This window comes from Urocitellus parryii, chromosome 2 (assembly GCF_045843805.1).
Source record: "Urocitellus parryii isolate mUroPar1 chromosome 2, mUroPar1.hap1, whole genome shotgun sequence".
NCBI classification, from domain to species: Eukaryota; Metazoa; Chordata; class Mammalia; order Rodentia; family Sciuridae; genus Urocitellus; species Urocitellus parryii.
The window spans coordinates 28521779-28539944 of NC_135532.1; the positions used below are offsets into that span (position 1 = coordinate 28521779).

Genomic DNA, 18166 nt, shown 5'->3' on the forward strand with positions numbered 1-18166 from the left:
AATAAAAATAAAACAAAACCCCAGGTAATTTACAACAGATAGTTTGGGAAAATTTGTTCTGGATTGAGCAGGGGTCAGAAAACTTTTTCTGTGAAGGGCCAGATAGTAAGTAGTTTAGGTCTACAGGCTTTATGGTCTCTGTTGCAAATACTGAACTCTGTTGTCTCAAAAAAATGGTTATAACTGTGTTCCAATAAAACTTTATTTACAAAAACAGAATAGTAGTTTGTCAATCTCTGCTCTAGAGGACAGAGCTGAAGGGGCTGGTATATGCAAAAAGGAAAATCCATAGTCTCCAGAGAAAAGAGCTAGCATCAGATGGGCTAATTTATTTCATATCAGCTTTTAGCTTATTACGTGGAAGACTGCAAGTAATTAGAAAAAAAATAAGGTGCCTTGTGATGGAAAAAGCTCATCCTGTTGAGAAGCTTACAGGCGGGGGCTGAATGAATTGTGAGGGACGCTCTGAGAAAGAAATCCTGTAGTGAGCGGGTGGGAGGTTGGAAAACATGACCGAGGATCCCTTCCAGCTCCAAGATTCTAAGGTTCTAAGACATTCACACGCAATTCAAAACTGTTCATGTTCCCCAGCAAGTGAATGATAGAAGACAATGTCGTTTTTCTCTTGTTTGACTCTGCTGTTCAGAGCTGCCAGAGGAGTGCTATTTGTGGAGGATACGAGGCTGGGAAAGGCTGTGAGGAGGTGGGGTGAAGACTGGGCCCTCAGCCACAGCTGTGGCTCCTCTGCAATGCCCATGGCATCCAGGCAAGGGTGCTGGCTGCAAGGTGGCAATTAGTCATGGTTTTTATGTTGCTTTCCACTGTTGGTCACGATTTCAGAGAGTCTTATTAAAACTGGAATTTAAACCAGAACCTTCTTTTGAAGCTGCTCTTTCATTCCTGGGCCGTCTTTGTTATGAGGAAAGACCAGTCTGTTGTGGGCATGTGTCTCCTTTTTTCATTAAGAGCCTGACGGGAGTCTCCAGAATCCATTTTTTTCCTTTGAATAGAAGTCACATCACATAAACACTAGCCAGAATCAGGGAGCTCAGTGTCTTCATGAAGCCAGTGTGAATTTGGTAGGTAATAATGAGGAAGAAACATTTTTCTGAGGACTGGCAGCTTGGTGTGTGCCTTAGGGTTTTTAATTTAGATGAGTCTCCGAAGTTTGGCTTTTTCTAAAAGTGAGATCATTATTCACTGAAATTATATATTCCTTGGAGACAGATGCCAAACAGACACTCCATAAAGAGGGGATTAAAAAAAAACAACCCTGGAATTTGGTCATATCTTTACATGGGAAAGAGGAGCCACAAGGATCTGCAGCTGCAAGAGGCAGCTAATCCACAGTTACATAGACATTTAGAAGCGTGTCTTCCATTAAAGTTAACTGGGGCTGAGTGGCTGAGTCAGCCTGTTCAGGGCAGGAATGTGCCACTTGGAATGAGGCAGGGCTGAAAAACCTGGAGTCACAGGCAGCCCACTGCAGGTATGCCCAGGCTCTCCTGCAATGCCTCTTGGCTGAGTTTTAGTCAACCTTTCAGTGAGGCCAAGATCAGATGAGAACACTGGTCTCCACCTGACTCTCAAGGGCAGGGACATCGATGTTGAATCCTTAATCAATTTTCTCTTCTACAAAAGTGGTTAGACAGTATCTTGTGGGAGGGCAGGTACAGTGTCATTCTCCTGGTGCTTTATAAGTGACATCTGACATATACCTAAGCAAGTATCTTCAATATATATATTGATATATATATATATATATATATATATATATATATATATATATATATATATATATCACTTATCTGTGGACTTTTCATTTTCTTCCTTTGATCAGCCCATCCAAATCTATGGAATTCAACAAGATTGCCATGAAGACAATCAATGGTAGATTCAATACAGATGGAAAGAAACATCTTTTTTTTTTTTTTAAAAACAACAGTACAAATAGTTAACTGAATGTATTGCTGAGGAAACATGAGACCCTTCCAGCTCTCAGACAAGGGCCAGAAGCTCACTCAGGTTCCCATACATTTCTGAATATCTTTGAAAGGTGAAGAGAAGCATTCTGATACCAGAACACTGGTGTTCAAATCCTGTCTCTACCATTTCTGTGTGGCTTTGGGCAAGTAACTGGGCCCTTTGATTTCTGCACCTGTGACATGGACTTAGTGATGGAGAATAGGGTCTGGCAGAGAAGAGGCTCTGTGCTAGCATTTGTTAACCACCCAAACTGCCAGGCAAGCCCATGTCACTCTGCCATAGATTTAACAACCTCAAGGGGAGAAGGACTGTGATACTGGTCACTTGAGCCATTTGGGAACTAGATTCTGCAAAACAACGTCAGAGTCTCTGAAGATTGGAGATAAAGATTCTGCTTCTATTTCTTGGATTGCTTAAAACGGGAACAGACCTAGAGGAAATTCTACTGTCTTAATTTTCTTCTAAATAAATGAATTCCAACGTTGGCTGGAGTTTCACAGGGTGTTCAGTTCCTAAGTCTCACTTTCTATTTTTGATCACTTGGACTAGTGTTAACCCTGTTCTTATTTTTTTTTTTCATAGTAAAATCAAGAATTACCCTATGACTTATGTAAGAGTAGATCACAGAAATGAGTGCTACACACAACACCTTCTGCATCAGAGTTTGGATTCTCAATAATGCTGGTCATTACCGAGAGTCACAAGTGGGTAGAAACCACATCTTGAATTTTTTTATTTGAAAATTCAGGCCATGACGCTCCAATTTACAGTGGAAAAAGAAGTATTTTATTTAAGTGCATGCTTTTGTGAGACCTATTGCTTAGCAGGGACTGTACAGTGTGTGCCACTATAGCCAACATAAGAAATACACCAAGAATGTCAGAATACTGAAGTGACCAATTTACAGAGGAGCTTTTGTGAACATAATGCATGAGGAGCCTAACAAAGGTTATTCAAGACTATTGCGCCTGTGGGTTTTGAAAAGCTGATGACAGGGTAAAAATCCAGTCACTCCACTTTGTGGGAAACAAATCATGTCATTAGTTTGAGGCATTTTCTTTTGTGATACACTGCAGCTAAAGGTCTGTAGAGGCAGTCGTCTATACCCGCCATCTGAGCACCCACGCTTTAGACACACAGGCATGGCTGTGTTCAGTTTAATAAGAACCATGTGTTACAATCAAAACAACATCTGACCCTCATGCTTCAAATAGTATGTATGCTTCTCAAGGGGTCTATTCAGCCAGACAGCTGTCGGGAGGTATATTCCCACATTTTAAATTTGTCTTTGGCCTGGAAAAATTCCTCATGTTTTAATACTTCTCTGGATATTGTTTTTCACTCCTTTGCTTCCCTAGCTTAAATCGTTGATTCCTAGCTCAAATCCTGAATTGTTTTTAAGGTGAGGTCAATCCAAATTCATTTGAGTTTTTTTGAAGGGGTGCTATTTTAGAGCACAAATTCAGGTTAACATTATTTTTAAAGATTAGGTTACCCAGGAGGTTCTTAAAATCCATTGGATGTAATGATTTCTCTGGGTAAACCAAAATAAAGAATACTTTCTTTTGACTGAAAGATGTTTTCTCCATTTCTTCAAAATATACTGAGGCTTGATTAGTTAGTTACACAATTGAGATGCTGAAGGAAAAGAAGTAGTGAATGATTCTAATCCTGGATTTCCTTAAAAAGGATGAATTCAGTGACAAAGAGATAGAACATCACAGTGGTTAGGAGCTTTGGTTATGAAGTTAGATGTTCCTAAGGTTGAAACCCTGTTATACCACTAGCTGTAAATGACAGCCTGTTCGAGGTTTACTTTTTTTTTTTTATCTAGAAAGCAGAGAAGTCTTACAGAAATGAATTAAATGATAATGTATGGTAAGCACATAACCTAGGTTTCTGGAAAATAGAAAGTGCTTGAATATCTCTTACCTAAAATGCCAGGTAAAGGATGCATTTGAGATTTTGGAGTCTTTTTGACTTAGGAATATTTGTATAGGTTTTATTGGTTGAGCATCTATAATCAGAAAACCCCAAATCCATAATGCTCCAAAATCCAAAATTTTTTGAGCATCATGTAGGTGTTCAAAAAGTCTTGTATTTGGGTATGATAGATTTTGGATTTTCAGGTTAGGTATGCTCAGCCTGTATAGCTTTAAGACTGAAATCTTGAGATTTGTTCACTCAGAGGGAATAACACATGCAAAGGAGCAGAAAAATACAGTAACTTTTTAAAATGCACCAAATATTTGTGACTGGATAAAAGTGCAAGGGAGAGAATAGTTAAAACGAAGCAGACTCAGTATTTTGTGGTTATACTGTCGACTAGTTCTTTTAAAAGTTACATCATCAAATGAACCTGCATGAGAATGTATGCATATTTGACATACAGAACAAACCATAAGATAACAGCTTGGACCCATTGATCCTTTTCTGAAAACTCTTTTAATCTACTAGTTTTTGTGGAGTATTTGAGTCTAATATAGGTTGGCATTTACAAATATACAAATTTCGAAAAGATTACCAAGAACTGAGATATTTACAACTTTATTCAAATCCTCTGATAAAAATACTAAAGCAAACTGAAACGGTGAGACAAACAGCTCTCAGAGTGGGTTTACAATGGATTTATTTAGGACCACTGTGATAAGTTGGGATATTTGGAGAAGCAACATAGATGGTAGAGCATTTCAAAATTTTGTTTGGTTCATGTTGTTTTTAATCTATGAATACAAACTGTTTCTGTTGATGTGGTCATTATCTTAGCCAGGTATGGACACCTACCTTTTTCCTTTGGAAGTTCACATCAAGTTTCATTGAGGCACACTTGTTCAATGTATTTAGTCGTCTAGAAAGCAAGGGGAAGAAAAGATGATTACTACCTCTAACGAATCTAAATTGTCTTTCCAGTCTGATAATCCTCCTTTACTTTTCAGTAAAGTTGAAAGAGCAGAAACAACCTATTATGTCCCAAGACAGCAGAAAACATGTAGTTTTCATTTGTGCCTTTTGACCTAAGAGAACTCCGTCATTAGGCCCACCCCTATTGTACTTTCTCTAATCTAAACCCAGTCCTTTCCGGCTTCCCTTTCCACCCTTCTTGCAATCCATGCCAATCATTTTAGCTATACTTTCACCAGTCCCTCAATCATTTGCCACCTTGACCTTCCATCAACTCTATCCTACTAATCCCCAAATAGGATCTGTTTAACCATCTGTCTTTTCTCTTGGTCTCAGGCAGTTGGGTATACATGGGAAAGTAACTTACACTATATTGCTGAATTATACATGCTATGCCCTTAACTATATTCCCCTCAAAACTCATGTGTTGAAGCTCCAGCCCCCAGTGTGACCGTATTTATAATAAAAAGGTACTTGAAGGTAAATAAGGTCACAAGGGAGGAGTCCTGATCCAACAGGATTAGTGTCCCTATAAGAAGAGACTCCAGAGAGCTTACGTGTTCTCGCTCTTTCTTTCTTCCTCAATTCCCCCCATGTGAGAACACCAGAGAAGGTGGCTGTCGGGAGGTCAGGAAGAGGGTCCTTACCAAGAACCAAATCCTGCCAGGACCTTTACCTTGGACCTTGCAGCCTCCAGAACTGTGAACTGTGAGAAAATAAATTCTTATTGTTGAGGCCACCCAGTCTGTGGTATTCTTTCATGGTAGTCCATGCTGACTAATACATATATTTTGCTTTTCACCCTCAGCTGGGCTCCCAAAATTGCTACTCAGCAGCGTTCCTTTCATTTTCCCCTCTGTTTGGTTCCTAATCTCTGGCAATCAAAAAGACCCTGTTCCTCAACTGAAGCCTTAGCCACAGCTGCCAATGAGAAAATATAAACTGTTAGATATAAATTCTTTTCAGAATCCTTTTCTTCATCATCGATAATATTTATATGCCCTTAATCCTGCCACTCTGCTTCTGTGCTCTGCAAGAAAGGATGCCCCTACTCTTCAAAGCTAACCTTTTTAACCTTGTTCTTTATTTCAATATCCACCACTTCATCTGGGACTTTGAGATTTCATTTGTTCCCTTCCATTCAGCAAACTCGTCTCTCAACTTCTTTCTTCTCTGTCTTCAATAAATGGACTAACCAATTAGTTAGCTACCTAAAGAACTATAATCAAGCAAACTACCAATCTTTTTTCAATTCTACCTCTCCATTAAGGGTCTATACTCACTACTCCAACATTTTCATGTGAAATGTTTCCTTTTCACTATTTGGAAGACATCCTCAATTTTCATCCAATCTTATTGTCATGAAATTCCCTTCACAAATCCCTTATTATTTTTGTTTCATTTTTTAAAATAAAAATATCACAATTAATGAATGCATAAGCTTTGAAGAGTTAAACACTACCCCTCATATCCTTTCCTATTTCTCACTCTTTGGAAACAACTCTTTTAAACTTTTTAATCTTGCAGTGTAAGTAATTATCTACTGAATTTGTTTTTTTGGAACACGCTCACCTTTTGTGTCTTCCAAATATAGCCATGTCATAATTCATGGATAAATCAATATTCAGTGTTTATCATGACCATGGAAATGCTATTCACCTGTATATCATACTTTGATTATTTTTCCTTTCATTTTCAACTTTTGGTTATCTCTGAAGTTAATAAGTATCTAGTGTATTTCCTTAATTTTCTATGTGCTTATCCCTAAATCCAAACCCAAACACTCTCCCAATTACCTCAGTCTCTATGTGTTTTCTATTATATTGGATTGTCTAACAATTTAGTTTCCTTGGAGACTTGTTTCTCTGAGCCTTTTGACCTCTTCTAATCGGGATTTGCTGCCCTTGTTTTGTCTTTTATTCTGAGCTGATTACATTTCTCAGAAATGAGATTCCTCTTGAGAGTGTTTTCCACTGTTCTGGAGCTGAGTAATTAATAGAAGAGTCTTGGGAATGCTGACATTTAGAAAGTATGCAGACTGTGACATGGACTTCTGTTTTTAGTAGAACACCCATCTTCAACCATGTCTGATACTCCCAATCAAGGAAGCTTCTGTTTTAGCCTCTTTGGGGAATCAACTTCTAGTATTGTATTGGTAGTAAGGAGAGAAATCACCTAGATATAGACTGAGGAAGAATTTTTAGGTCTCTACCTACTTTAAAATACAATTCCAAACAACCCTCCTGCTTTTAGCCTACCTCCATGCTCACCAACAATTTTATAGTATTTTATAGTATTAGGGTTTCTTCAGTGAAAAGTGAGTTATATAACAACTTTCTCCTTTGTCTACTTAAATTTTGTTCCTTGGGCTTTCTAAGTCCTCTATGATATATTTCTATTTTTTTATACACGGAAAATTTTATAGTTGTGATCTTCTTGTGAGGAAATCTCTCTCTGAAAATTATTCAGGACTTAGAAGTAAGTAAATTCTAGTGTTCAACCTCTCATCTTTGATCATTGACCATTTTTTGTGTGCATAGGTCATATGATTTCAGTTCAGTGAATTTTGGCCATATAATTTATTTATTTAGAATTCAAACAGAAGTATTTGCTCTATTACTCTGGATGGGCATACTAGAGTATCTCATCTCAAAATAAACTAGATTCTGATGGTACAACCTCTACTGTCACTGATCCATCTCACCTGAGCCCATAGCTACATTTGCAACTACATCCCACTCTCACCAATCTGTGGGGTCTTACGGGTTCTTCAAATTCAAATAACTCATTGCATTCTCTTCAAAACTTATCTCCTACTTGCTGTCTGAATGAGTGCATCACCAATAGGTTACCCACACTACGAAATGGAGTCATATTGAGATTCTTCTTCAGGAACTATATCCATTGATCAAGAGGTCCTGTAAATTCTACTTCTATAATGTCTTTGAAGAAGACCTTCCTCTCCTTTGTTCCTAGTTCAGTTCCTTCTTATCTTTCACCTAGAGTTAGGCAACAGCCTCTTAATTGGCTTTGATATTATTCCCAGTGGTTCACACTGAAACCAGTTCTATTTCTCAACTTCTTATCACAACATTCATTGACTTAAAAATGTATGATGATTCTCCTCATTTTTAGTCACCTGCAATTTACCCACTGTCTACGAATTCCTAATAGTGTCAAATAAAATAGGCAATTCTTGATGGGAAGCTGATCATCTGGTCTAAGACTGTCTTCAGTGGATTCTTGGCCTTTGTGGCTAACAGATTATCTTCTTGGTCAATTCCACATGTATTAACATCTTTACCTAACAGTGGTATGTGAAATTAAAAAAAAAATAATAATGTTACTCATTTGGTAGCTGTGACAGGTTTGAAGGATTGCCCATCATTTATAAAATTTACTTATCTAACCACCTGTTCTTCCATTATAGTTGGGTAGAACAAACAAACCTCTCTATTTGTGAAAAAGTTTATCTACTACATACACAAAAGACATCAAAGGGCTCATTCTTAATATGCCATGTAATCAAATACACTGTATATTTTCTGATACATGGAGAAAATGTATTTATTACTTTTAAAGTTGGAGACTTTAACTATATTCATCTTTATAGACTTGGATCCTTTAATCATAAACTCAAAAATCTCTCTGCACCTTAAGAATTGATTATAGACTTGAAGAAAATGTTCACAAAAGTTATAGAGAATCTGATATTGGACTCATAACTGGAAATATTTTTAAATATTTAATATTCATAAAAGTTGAATAATTTTATCTTAAAAATGAGATAAATTTGTGAATAGGCATTTCTAAGAGAAGATATATAAATGCCTAATAAGCACAAGAAAAGACATTTAACATCATTAGACATGGGAGAAAGGAATTAAAATCAAAATGAGACACCACTACATGCACACTAAAATGTTCAAATTACAAACATTGATAACACTGTTAGCAAGGATCCAGAATTTCTGAAACTCCCAAAAGGATGCAACTTATTTGAAAAGTCATTTGGCAATTTCTTATAGAATTAAATATACTTAATCATTTGACCCACCAAATCTACTCTTAGTTGTGTGTTCAATATAAAAGGAATTATATGTCCATAAAAAGAATGGTACTTGAATGTTCATAGGAGTCTTATTCATAAAATAATAAAAAAATACAAGTAACCCAAAATCACATCAACTAGTAAATGGATATAAAATTGTAGTATATCCATACAATGGAATACTTAACAATTCAAGTCACTAATTACTGATATATCAAAAACATGGATGACTCTCAGGGGCATTTTGCTAAGTGAAAAAAAAACAGATACAGTGATTGTATACATGTGGTTATATTTATTTAAAAAACACATAAAAGGCATAATTGTGGTGGCAACAAGCAGTCATGTTTGCCAGATGCCAGCAATGGGGTACTGAATTAACAAAAATTTTCTGTATTATGCGTGTGGTGATAGTTATATAACTGATCACATTTGACAAAACTCTTTAAATTGGATACCTTAAATTGGTAATTTTTTCAAATGTAAATTATACTTTAATAAAACTGAATAAAAAGTAATGTGAGTAATGCTAATGAGAATGGTGAAGAAAGACCTCTAGAACTCTGTTCCTTCATAAAAGCAATAAGAATACTGAAAAATATTTTCAAAAATAACCTTATAAGAATACAGGAAATTAATACAATGTTGTCTGTTTTTTTTTTTTTTTAAATGGCGGAATGCATGTAAAAATAGTGAGCCCTATTTCTATGCCCCTTTCCCCAGCTCTGCAGGAGCTTTGAAAACCAACAGCCTCACAATCAGAGTAGCTAGGAAAATCAGCAGCCCAGAAGCCACCAGAGAAAGTAGAAAAACTTTGTATCCCCAAACCTCTACTACTCAAGATTGTCATTTTCTGAACTTTCTAGAAGTTCTCAGAAAGCCTCCATTCACAGGGCTTATCTTTATTTAACTTGAATCTGAGTTCACAATTGAGAACAGCTTTTGACCCAGAGTGTTTGTCAAAGACAATCAGTGGCAATTTTTTAAACAATGCAGTTGCCTGAAATAGTGGTAACGGTTGGGTCAAACAAGAAGGAGATCAAAAAAGTTTAAAGGAATAGCTGGGGGAATGAGATAGTGTCCACAGGGAACTTAAAAAAAATTCCAACATATTCTTAGGAATCTAGAGGGCCAAGCACATATGCAAGAACTGTATGCACACCCAGTAAAGACCTGGGAAGGCCCTAATCTCTCACCTTTGTCTGACCTAGATAATCACACAAACAGGAAGTGACTAACGCCAAGTTTGTCAATTTCCTGCTGGAGCACTCAAGCCACATTGAAGCATGCACAAAATACTCCTTGGAAAAGTCTGGGAGACATATTGCTTAAAGGTATTTAAGGAAATTTCCACATTATATTTTGCTGTTGGCTAAATTAACTGAGTAGAAACTTCAGTGGCCATACATGACAAAGGATATAGACTAGATCATTAGTTGAGGGACATCACTAAACAAATAATAACAAAAAACCCTGGGGAAGAAGAATCTGATTTTTAGTTGTCACATAATAATATTCAAAATGTTCAGTTTTAAACAACAACAAAAAACCCCCCACAAGATAGTATACATCAAAAAATTGATTCTAACATTTATATGGGGAGGCAAAGGACCCAGAAGAGCCCACACAATATTGAAGGAGAAGAACAAAACTGAGGGATTGACACTATTAAATTCAAGGCTTACTATTAAATAACAGTAATAAAGTGAGTGTGGTATTGGTAAAAGTATAGACAAAACTAATCAACAGGATAACACTGAGAGCCCACAACAATTATAGACTAACAAAATATAGACCATTTACCTTTACAAAAAAGCAATACAAAAGATAATCTTTAATGAAAGATAATATTTGAAATATCACATGCAAAAAATCAATCTAGACACAGACTTTATGCTCTTCATAGAAATGAACTTAAAATGAATTATAGACTTTTTGTAAACACAAAACTATACAACTTCTAAATGAGAACACAGGATAAAGTCTACATGGCTGTAGGTATGGGGTATAGTGTTAATCTTTTAGATTCAACATAAAAGGTGTAATCCATGGGGGCGGGGAAATTGATGAAGAACAAGACTTCATTAAAATTCAAAAATTCTGCTCTGAGAATGACACTGTAAAGAGAATGAGAAGACAAGCTATATACTGGGAGAAAATATTTGCAAAAGACTGTCCTGATAAAGAACTGTAAGCTACAATTTTTAAAATCCAACAATTAAGTAAACAAATAGCCCAATTTAGAAATGGGTAAAAGATTTGTACAGGCACCTTACCAAAAAAGATACACAGATAGAAAATAAAGCATATTAAAATATCTTCAACATCACATGTCATAAAGGAATTGCAAAGTAAAATAATAATGAAAACAAAAATCTAAAACACTGATGACAGAAACTCTCACTCATGCTAGTGAGAATACAAAATGGGTTAGCTACTTTGGAAGATAATTGAACAGTTTCTCACTGCAAAACATACCCTTACTGTTTGATCTAGCAGTCAAGTCACATTCCTTGGTATTTACCCAAGTGAGTTGAAAATTTATGTCCATACAAAATTCTGCACAAAGGTATTATAGCAGCTTTACTCATTATTGCCAAAAATTGACAGCAATCAAGATGTTGTGAGAATTGATAAACTATGGTATAGCTGGACAATAAATTATTATTCAGCAATAACTAAGAAATGAGCTATTAAGTGATGGGAAGCATGGAGGAAACTTGAATGCATATTATTCAGTGCAAGAACCAATATTATAGGATTCTAGCTATATTACATTCTGGAAGAGGGAAACTATGGAGACAATGAAAAGATCACTGATTGCCAGAGATTAGGGAAAAGGAGAGAGGAACAGGCAGAACACAGAGAGTTTTTAGTAGTAAAACTATATGGTACTAAAAGGGTGGATACATGTCATTGTACATTTGTTAAAACTCATAGAATAAAACCACTAAGAGGGAACCTATGAACTTCCGCGATAATGATTTATCAGTGTCCGTTCGTGGATGATAACAAACGTACCTCTCTGGTGGAGAATGTTGATAGTGGTGGAAATATGCATAATGGAAGGGATAAATGGGAGATCTGTTCTTGCCACTCATATTGGCTGTGAACCTAAAATTAATTGCTCTAAAGTAGTCAATTTAAAAATGTAATCTTTATTTTATTGTTAAAAAATAATTTTGTTTCTTGGACATTGAAATTACTAATGGAAAGTGATGTGTATTTCTTTTGTTCTCAGTCTACTTCCTCATTAGTTCTCAATCCTATCTACAAAATTATCATTATTGAAAACATCTTAGACATTCTGGGTATAATCTCAATCATGCACACAAACCATGCATCTCCTCTGACTCTTGCCTTATGCCTAAGAGGAGAATATTCTTTAAAGTCGTCTGAAACTTTTTACACATTCCAGACATAATGTAGTAATGGCCTGTGATTTATCTCACACAAAGCAAAATAAACAATGGCTAACTGCTCCAAGAATCAAACTGAATGAAACATATATTTCAGAGATATATGACAAAATTGTCTCTTTCTGATCTGGCTCCCATGGGTAAAAGAATGTCACATAGCAGAAGTATTCATTGCACCTGATAAAAACCACTGTGAAATTCTGGTGTGAGTGAGGCCAGCCTGCACTTCAGACAAATGCTTAGCATAGGAATTTGTTTGCATTTAACTTAATCCTAAGAAAGACGAAATCCTTTAGGTAATCCAAGTTGGTCTAATACTGCTGCCTGGAAAACTGTTCTGCATGAACAAAAATTTCAATTATAAAATTTCTAATTGAATCTAGTGGATCAGAGTCTATCTTGAAACACAGAGCGTGATATATTTTTCTTCCCAACACAATAAGTCCTAGAAGGAAGTATTACACATGGTAGTCGTTACAGGCTTTTCATTTTTAACTGAACATACTTTGTTTATATGAGTCTGATCACTGATTTATTCTAACTAGTTGCAGTGGACCTTTGTGGTCAGAATAACAGATTTATTCTCCACCACTGAACATGACAGCTTGTGATCTGTATCTTATTTGCATCCCTACTGCCTATAAAAGGCACAGGGTCACAGTGAATCCATTCAGTCAATGTTTGCTAAGGAAACATTAGAGCTTGGCCAACTCCAGGGACCTTTTGGACTGATCCTTTTATTTTCAGATGAGGAAACAAAGCCTCTGACAGGAATACTTCTTCAAGGGAGTCACACATTAGTAACAGATGAGCTAGACCTTCTTCCTGTCCAGTGATTTTATCTGCTTCTGTCTATCCAAGAAGAATTTTAGGAGGGCCTGGAAAATGAGGGCATGTGTCAGGTACCTGGCATAGGCTACACAACAAATGGCTATTTCCTCTCCCACTCCACTTTTTCCAGGAAAAGAGAAAACCCACAACACAGATGAGGGCTGTTTTCTTTGTGCTTAGAGCAAACTGGGTTTGTATGTTAATATAAACAAAATAGTTTGCACCTTCAGAAGAATTGTCCACAAAATCTGTTAATTTCTACTGTTGTCTTCAGAATCCTTTAGAATGGCTGATGTATGGCTAAAGGGGAAATAATGGTCTCATTTTAAGAGTGTGTGTTCTATACCAGGAAAAGGATAGGTTCTGGGAATACACAGACAAACAAGAGATGTTTTCTGCCCTTGAGGATCTCTTAGTTCTATGTGGAATATAAACATGTAAGAGAATAAGCAACTCAATTCCTAAAAGCATAAGGACAACACCTCCCACAGGAAGTAATATTTGAGCAGGGAAATGAATAAGAGAAACTTGCTACCTAGGCTAGAAGAATTACAAACAGAGGAATACAAATGTCTTTTTAGATGTAGCAATTGGTGAGGGCAGTGTAGATAGAGGATGTGGACCGAGCAGATAAAAAGGGTGGTGAAGATGGGAGTGAACCCTGAAAGGGAAGACAGTGGACACCACATGTTTGCCTATGAATTCAGCTCAGAGGGAAAGCGATTTAGGATATTTTGAGGAGAAAATGAATAATGTATCATCATGATATTCTCTAACAGGAAGAACCAATACAATAATTTGGGAACTTAACTTTCTTCTGAGTTCTAGTTCAACTTAATATTTATTGACATCCTGCTCAGTACAAGGACATAAAATACCAAGCACCCAAAATATACAAATGAAGAAGAGATAGTGCCCACTGTGGAGCCCTTAGGAACTGGTAGAAAGTCCCTCCATGCCTGATGACCACAGCAGGAACCAGGCAGTGGGCAACATAAAACTGAGTTGGGTACAACTCTCAGGGGCACATAGGAGGGAGAGTCAGAGAGACAGAAAGACCAGGTTCTGGGAAGATGGCCTGGACTATAGGAGGGGAGGGATCCTGCAGAAGAACAGGAAGGGAGGGCAGTGCATGGTGGGAGGGCTGCGGATTGTGAGCAGTGTGTTCCAGGAATGGAGGGTAAAGGGAGAAGCACTGAGCCCAAACCCACTGGGCATGGAAGCCTGGGCAAACCACAGAAATCTCCATCATATTTTAGACACATATTTTACATTTGAACTGCCAGACTTCAGATTGGACATGAAGTCACTCATGCTGATTTCATGGACAGCTTCCTGGGATAGTTCTAAAATTTCTGCCAAAGGCATGTGAAAAATAATAAGAAATGAACAAAAGAGTCCACCTCTTTGAGACAATTTTGAGTCAAGCCCAGCAGCCTGAACTTCTCACCCTGGGTTCCTGTGTCAGGGCAGTGGACCTAGCATGGTCTGCCGAGGAGTGTCCTGGGTGGGGCTCTCAAAGACATTCAGGAACCAAGTCACTGAGGACATACTACTGACCCAGGGATCAAAGGCGAACAAGTCCAAGCAAGTTAGGGGCCAGCTCCTCCTCTGGGCTGTAAGCCACAGGGCATGGGAAAGGGCTCTGTGCTGATGGGGTTTAGCAAACACTGATTCTGGAGAGCAGAGTGGTTATGCTATGCCAAACAGACAGCTCTGGTATGTAATCCCTGACAGCAGGGCCTTTTGAAAGTCACAGACCATCAGTAGGGGGCCTATATGGTGTCTGCAGGAAGTAAAAAATATGAGTAGTAAGAAATCAGCAAGTGGCTGTCATCATGACACTGCAGAGTCAGTCTGGAAATGTCATGCCTATGTTCTGCCTTCTGGCTCTTTCACCAAATGTTCAGGCTGCAGCAGGAAAAGTAACCTTGAACCCACAAACAACTGCCCCTGGATATTAGCTGAGATGTGGGAGAAAAGTGGAGGCCATGGTGGGGTGTGTGGAGAAAAGTATGCCTAGGTTGTCAGAAGAGAGCACATAGGTGAGGCCTTGTGTAAGGTCATGCAACTTGCATGAGAAAATAACGTTAAGTAAGTTATAGATTCTAACTAATGATCAAAGTTTCAAATAATAGCATCACTATATTGACCAATCAGTAAAGGACGACAACCAAAGAGGCCCAAAGGTACATGCAGGGATGGGGTTTCCTTAGACTTAGAATTTCAGACAAATTTAATATTCATATATGCTTGCTTTGGAGTGTGCTTAGCTTTTTAACCAGACAACAACTTCATCTGATCCAGTAATTTCACTAGTGAAAACCAGGCCAAGTTGAAATAAGGGTCACGGCCAGACATTTCTGAGAGAGGTTCAAGAACTGAAAGCAAAACACAAACAACTCAGTGGGAACTGGAGGGTTTGGAAGCCTCTGTTCACTGACATAACACAGCGGGGCTTCTCTTCTTCCCCTCCCCTGTGGATGAGGATTCTCCAGGCTCAATCTCCTTCTGTTACTCTTCTCCTACCCCCATCTCCAGTGACCTTGCTACTCTCCGAATCTTCAGACCCTCAAATGCTGACTATTTCAGTCTCCAATGAGGTCCCTGTCCATTCAACTGTACTGTGGATATCTCCACCTATCTCTGGTCCCCCAAGCAGATCTGTTCTTCTCAATTTTCCTTCTGGCCACTTCTTGAACACTCACCAGCCCCCTGGACCTGCCAGGGAGGTGGATGTTCCCTGTCTCAGGGATGGGCATCTCCGACATTCAGCTTAAACAACAGTAGGTACCACATCTGTTCTTCACAGGTTGTGGTGACAACTAAATGGATGCACACAACTTAGTGCCTAGTGGCCCTCAATACATGCTACCCATTTTCTGGCAAAGCAAGGCATTTTTTAAAAACATTGCTAATGTAATACAAACACCTAAAATGCATATAGAGAGAAGTGTTAAATATTAAAAATATAAACTCCTTCTTTGTTCACTCTCTTGCCTGATTCCATAGTTTCCTGTGTATTCTTCCTGAAAGTTTTAGAATCACAAAGTCACCTTGAATAGCTTGTTAGAAAAGGCCACAGAAGAGGCTATTTTAAAACACAAAATCAATGTTTTCATGCAAAATAATGTATAGAGAAATTCCCTGTTTTGACCCCCTAGGTCTGTACCTGACTGTACACCTATTCTCATATTGCATAGGCTATCTCAGTGGTGAGGTTCATGGTGGGAGTGGGGATGAGGATAAAGAGACCTTTTCTAAACATTAATTTAGAACAAAAATTTAATGTTCAAAACAGTCACATCAATGTTCTTATGAAATAATTCCTATTAGCAGTGTTGTTGTGGATAATCCCTACTAGCATTTACTAGATATTGGTAGGCAAATTATTTTATAGCCTGTTTCTTCCTCTGTAAAATGGGAATATGTTAGGGTCTATCTTATAGGGTCTCTAGGAGAATTCAGAGTAAATATTTGTAAAAATGCTTAAGAGAAGAGCCTGGTACGAAGAGAGTATTTTATTAGTGTTTTAAAGAAATAAAACAACTGATCATTGGGAATTGTATTTATTTGCAGACCCAAGATTTTAAAAGTGGAAGAGTACTGTAAAGATCAAGTAATCCCTTGTTTTCTTTGCCCACTGACTTGTCCAAAGACTTAGTCTAATTAATAATCATCCTATATTATTATATGACACAATAATACAATATATAATATTGTGCATTTTCTGTGATAAACATTCTAGAAGGGAAAATATTTATAATGTTATCAACATTCATAAAGACTAGCATTATTTAATATTATTAATGTTATTTAACATACTCAAATCAAATATGGGCCTTTGCATGTAGAGCTGAACTGTAAATACCATTCTCATTAGGTGCCCTTCCTTGTTCCATATGAAACTCAGTGTTATATATTACTCCTTTAAATATGAAGGGCAGAAATACACTGCACAGTCCTAACCAAATCCATAGCTATATCAAACAACACTGAACACTTTGGATGCCCTTATTTTACAATGATATAATTAATTAGCATTTATTAACAAAACAAATTATGCAAATGTTTAACTAACACCCACTTAGAAATCCAAGGCCTATGTTAGCAGCCTGAGTGAACACTGTAAACATACCAAAATGCTAATAAAATATGTTATTTCTCTAAAAAATTTCATCCTGGAGCTTTGGTTTGCTGTAATTTGCCTTAAAGTTGACAAACTTTTCAAGCCAGTTTGATACCTTGATTATCCCTACAATCTGACAGAGTTATGGTTTCGTTCATTTCACTTAGATTCAATTTGCAATGAGCTTTCCATGACTTACAAGAGAAAAATTTTTAAGTTAAGGATTCAATAAAAAACATCCAAAGAGAATTTTAACTATGGTTGCTAAAATAATAGCACAGTCTTATGAATTGTAGTAATAAACATTTCTAAGAGTGCCTATTGTGCACTGGTCCTGTTAGCCTTGCTGAAGCCACAGTGAAACTCAGCTCTCATTCTGGAATTTCATGCCTTAACAAAGACAGAAAACTTATCTACTTTCTGGGGACTAAAATTAAGAGCTGCAAAAATTAAAAAAAGAAAATGAGATCTACACATCCACATATTTGGAGCCAGTCCTGGCCCTTCCTGCCAGCTGTACCCTTAGTACAAAATATATATATACATTTCCAAGCCAATCAAAAAAAGGTGGTAATTCTTCAGTATATTGGGACCTAGCACATTAGCTGCCTGTCGACATAGGAGAGACATTTGCAGAAAACCAAAGGTAAGAAAAATTCTTATCATTGATACCATTCATAGAAGACTTCCAGCTCTCCTGTCTTCTTTAGTGTACCTGGCAGAGGCTACCCTGCCCTCGGGCTAGGATTTCTCTACAATTCTGCAGTATCTCAGCATTTCAAATGTGTATAAGAACTGTACAGCCCACGAAGCTTTAAAAATAAAACAGGAGACCAGCTCCATCTCTGT

General features: G+C 37.3%; 1 protein-coding gene across 3 annotated transcripts in view; it reads right to left on the reverse strand.

Moving 5' to 3' along the window:
• Positions 1 to 18166, reverse strand: part of Stard13 (StAR related lipid transfer domain containing 13) — a 342624-nt gene that overhangs the window by 31406 nt on the left and 293052 nt on the right. For all 3 annotated transcript variants that reach the window (XM_077795155.1, XM_077795154.1, XM_077795153.1), the window contains one exon: positions 4771 to 4834. In XM_077795155.1, coding sequence (XP_077651281.1) covers positions 4771 to 4834 — 64 coding nt within the window. The remainder of the gene's footprint in view (positions 1 to 4770; positions 4835 to 18166) is intronic.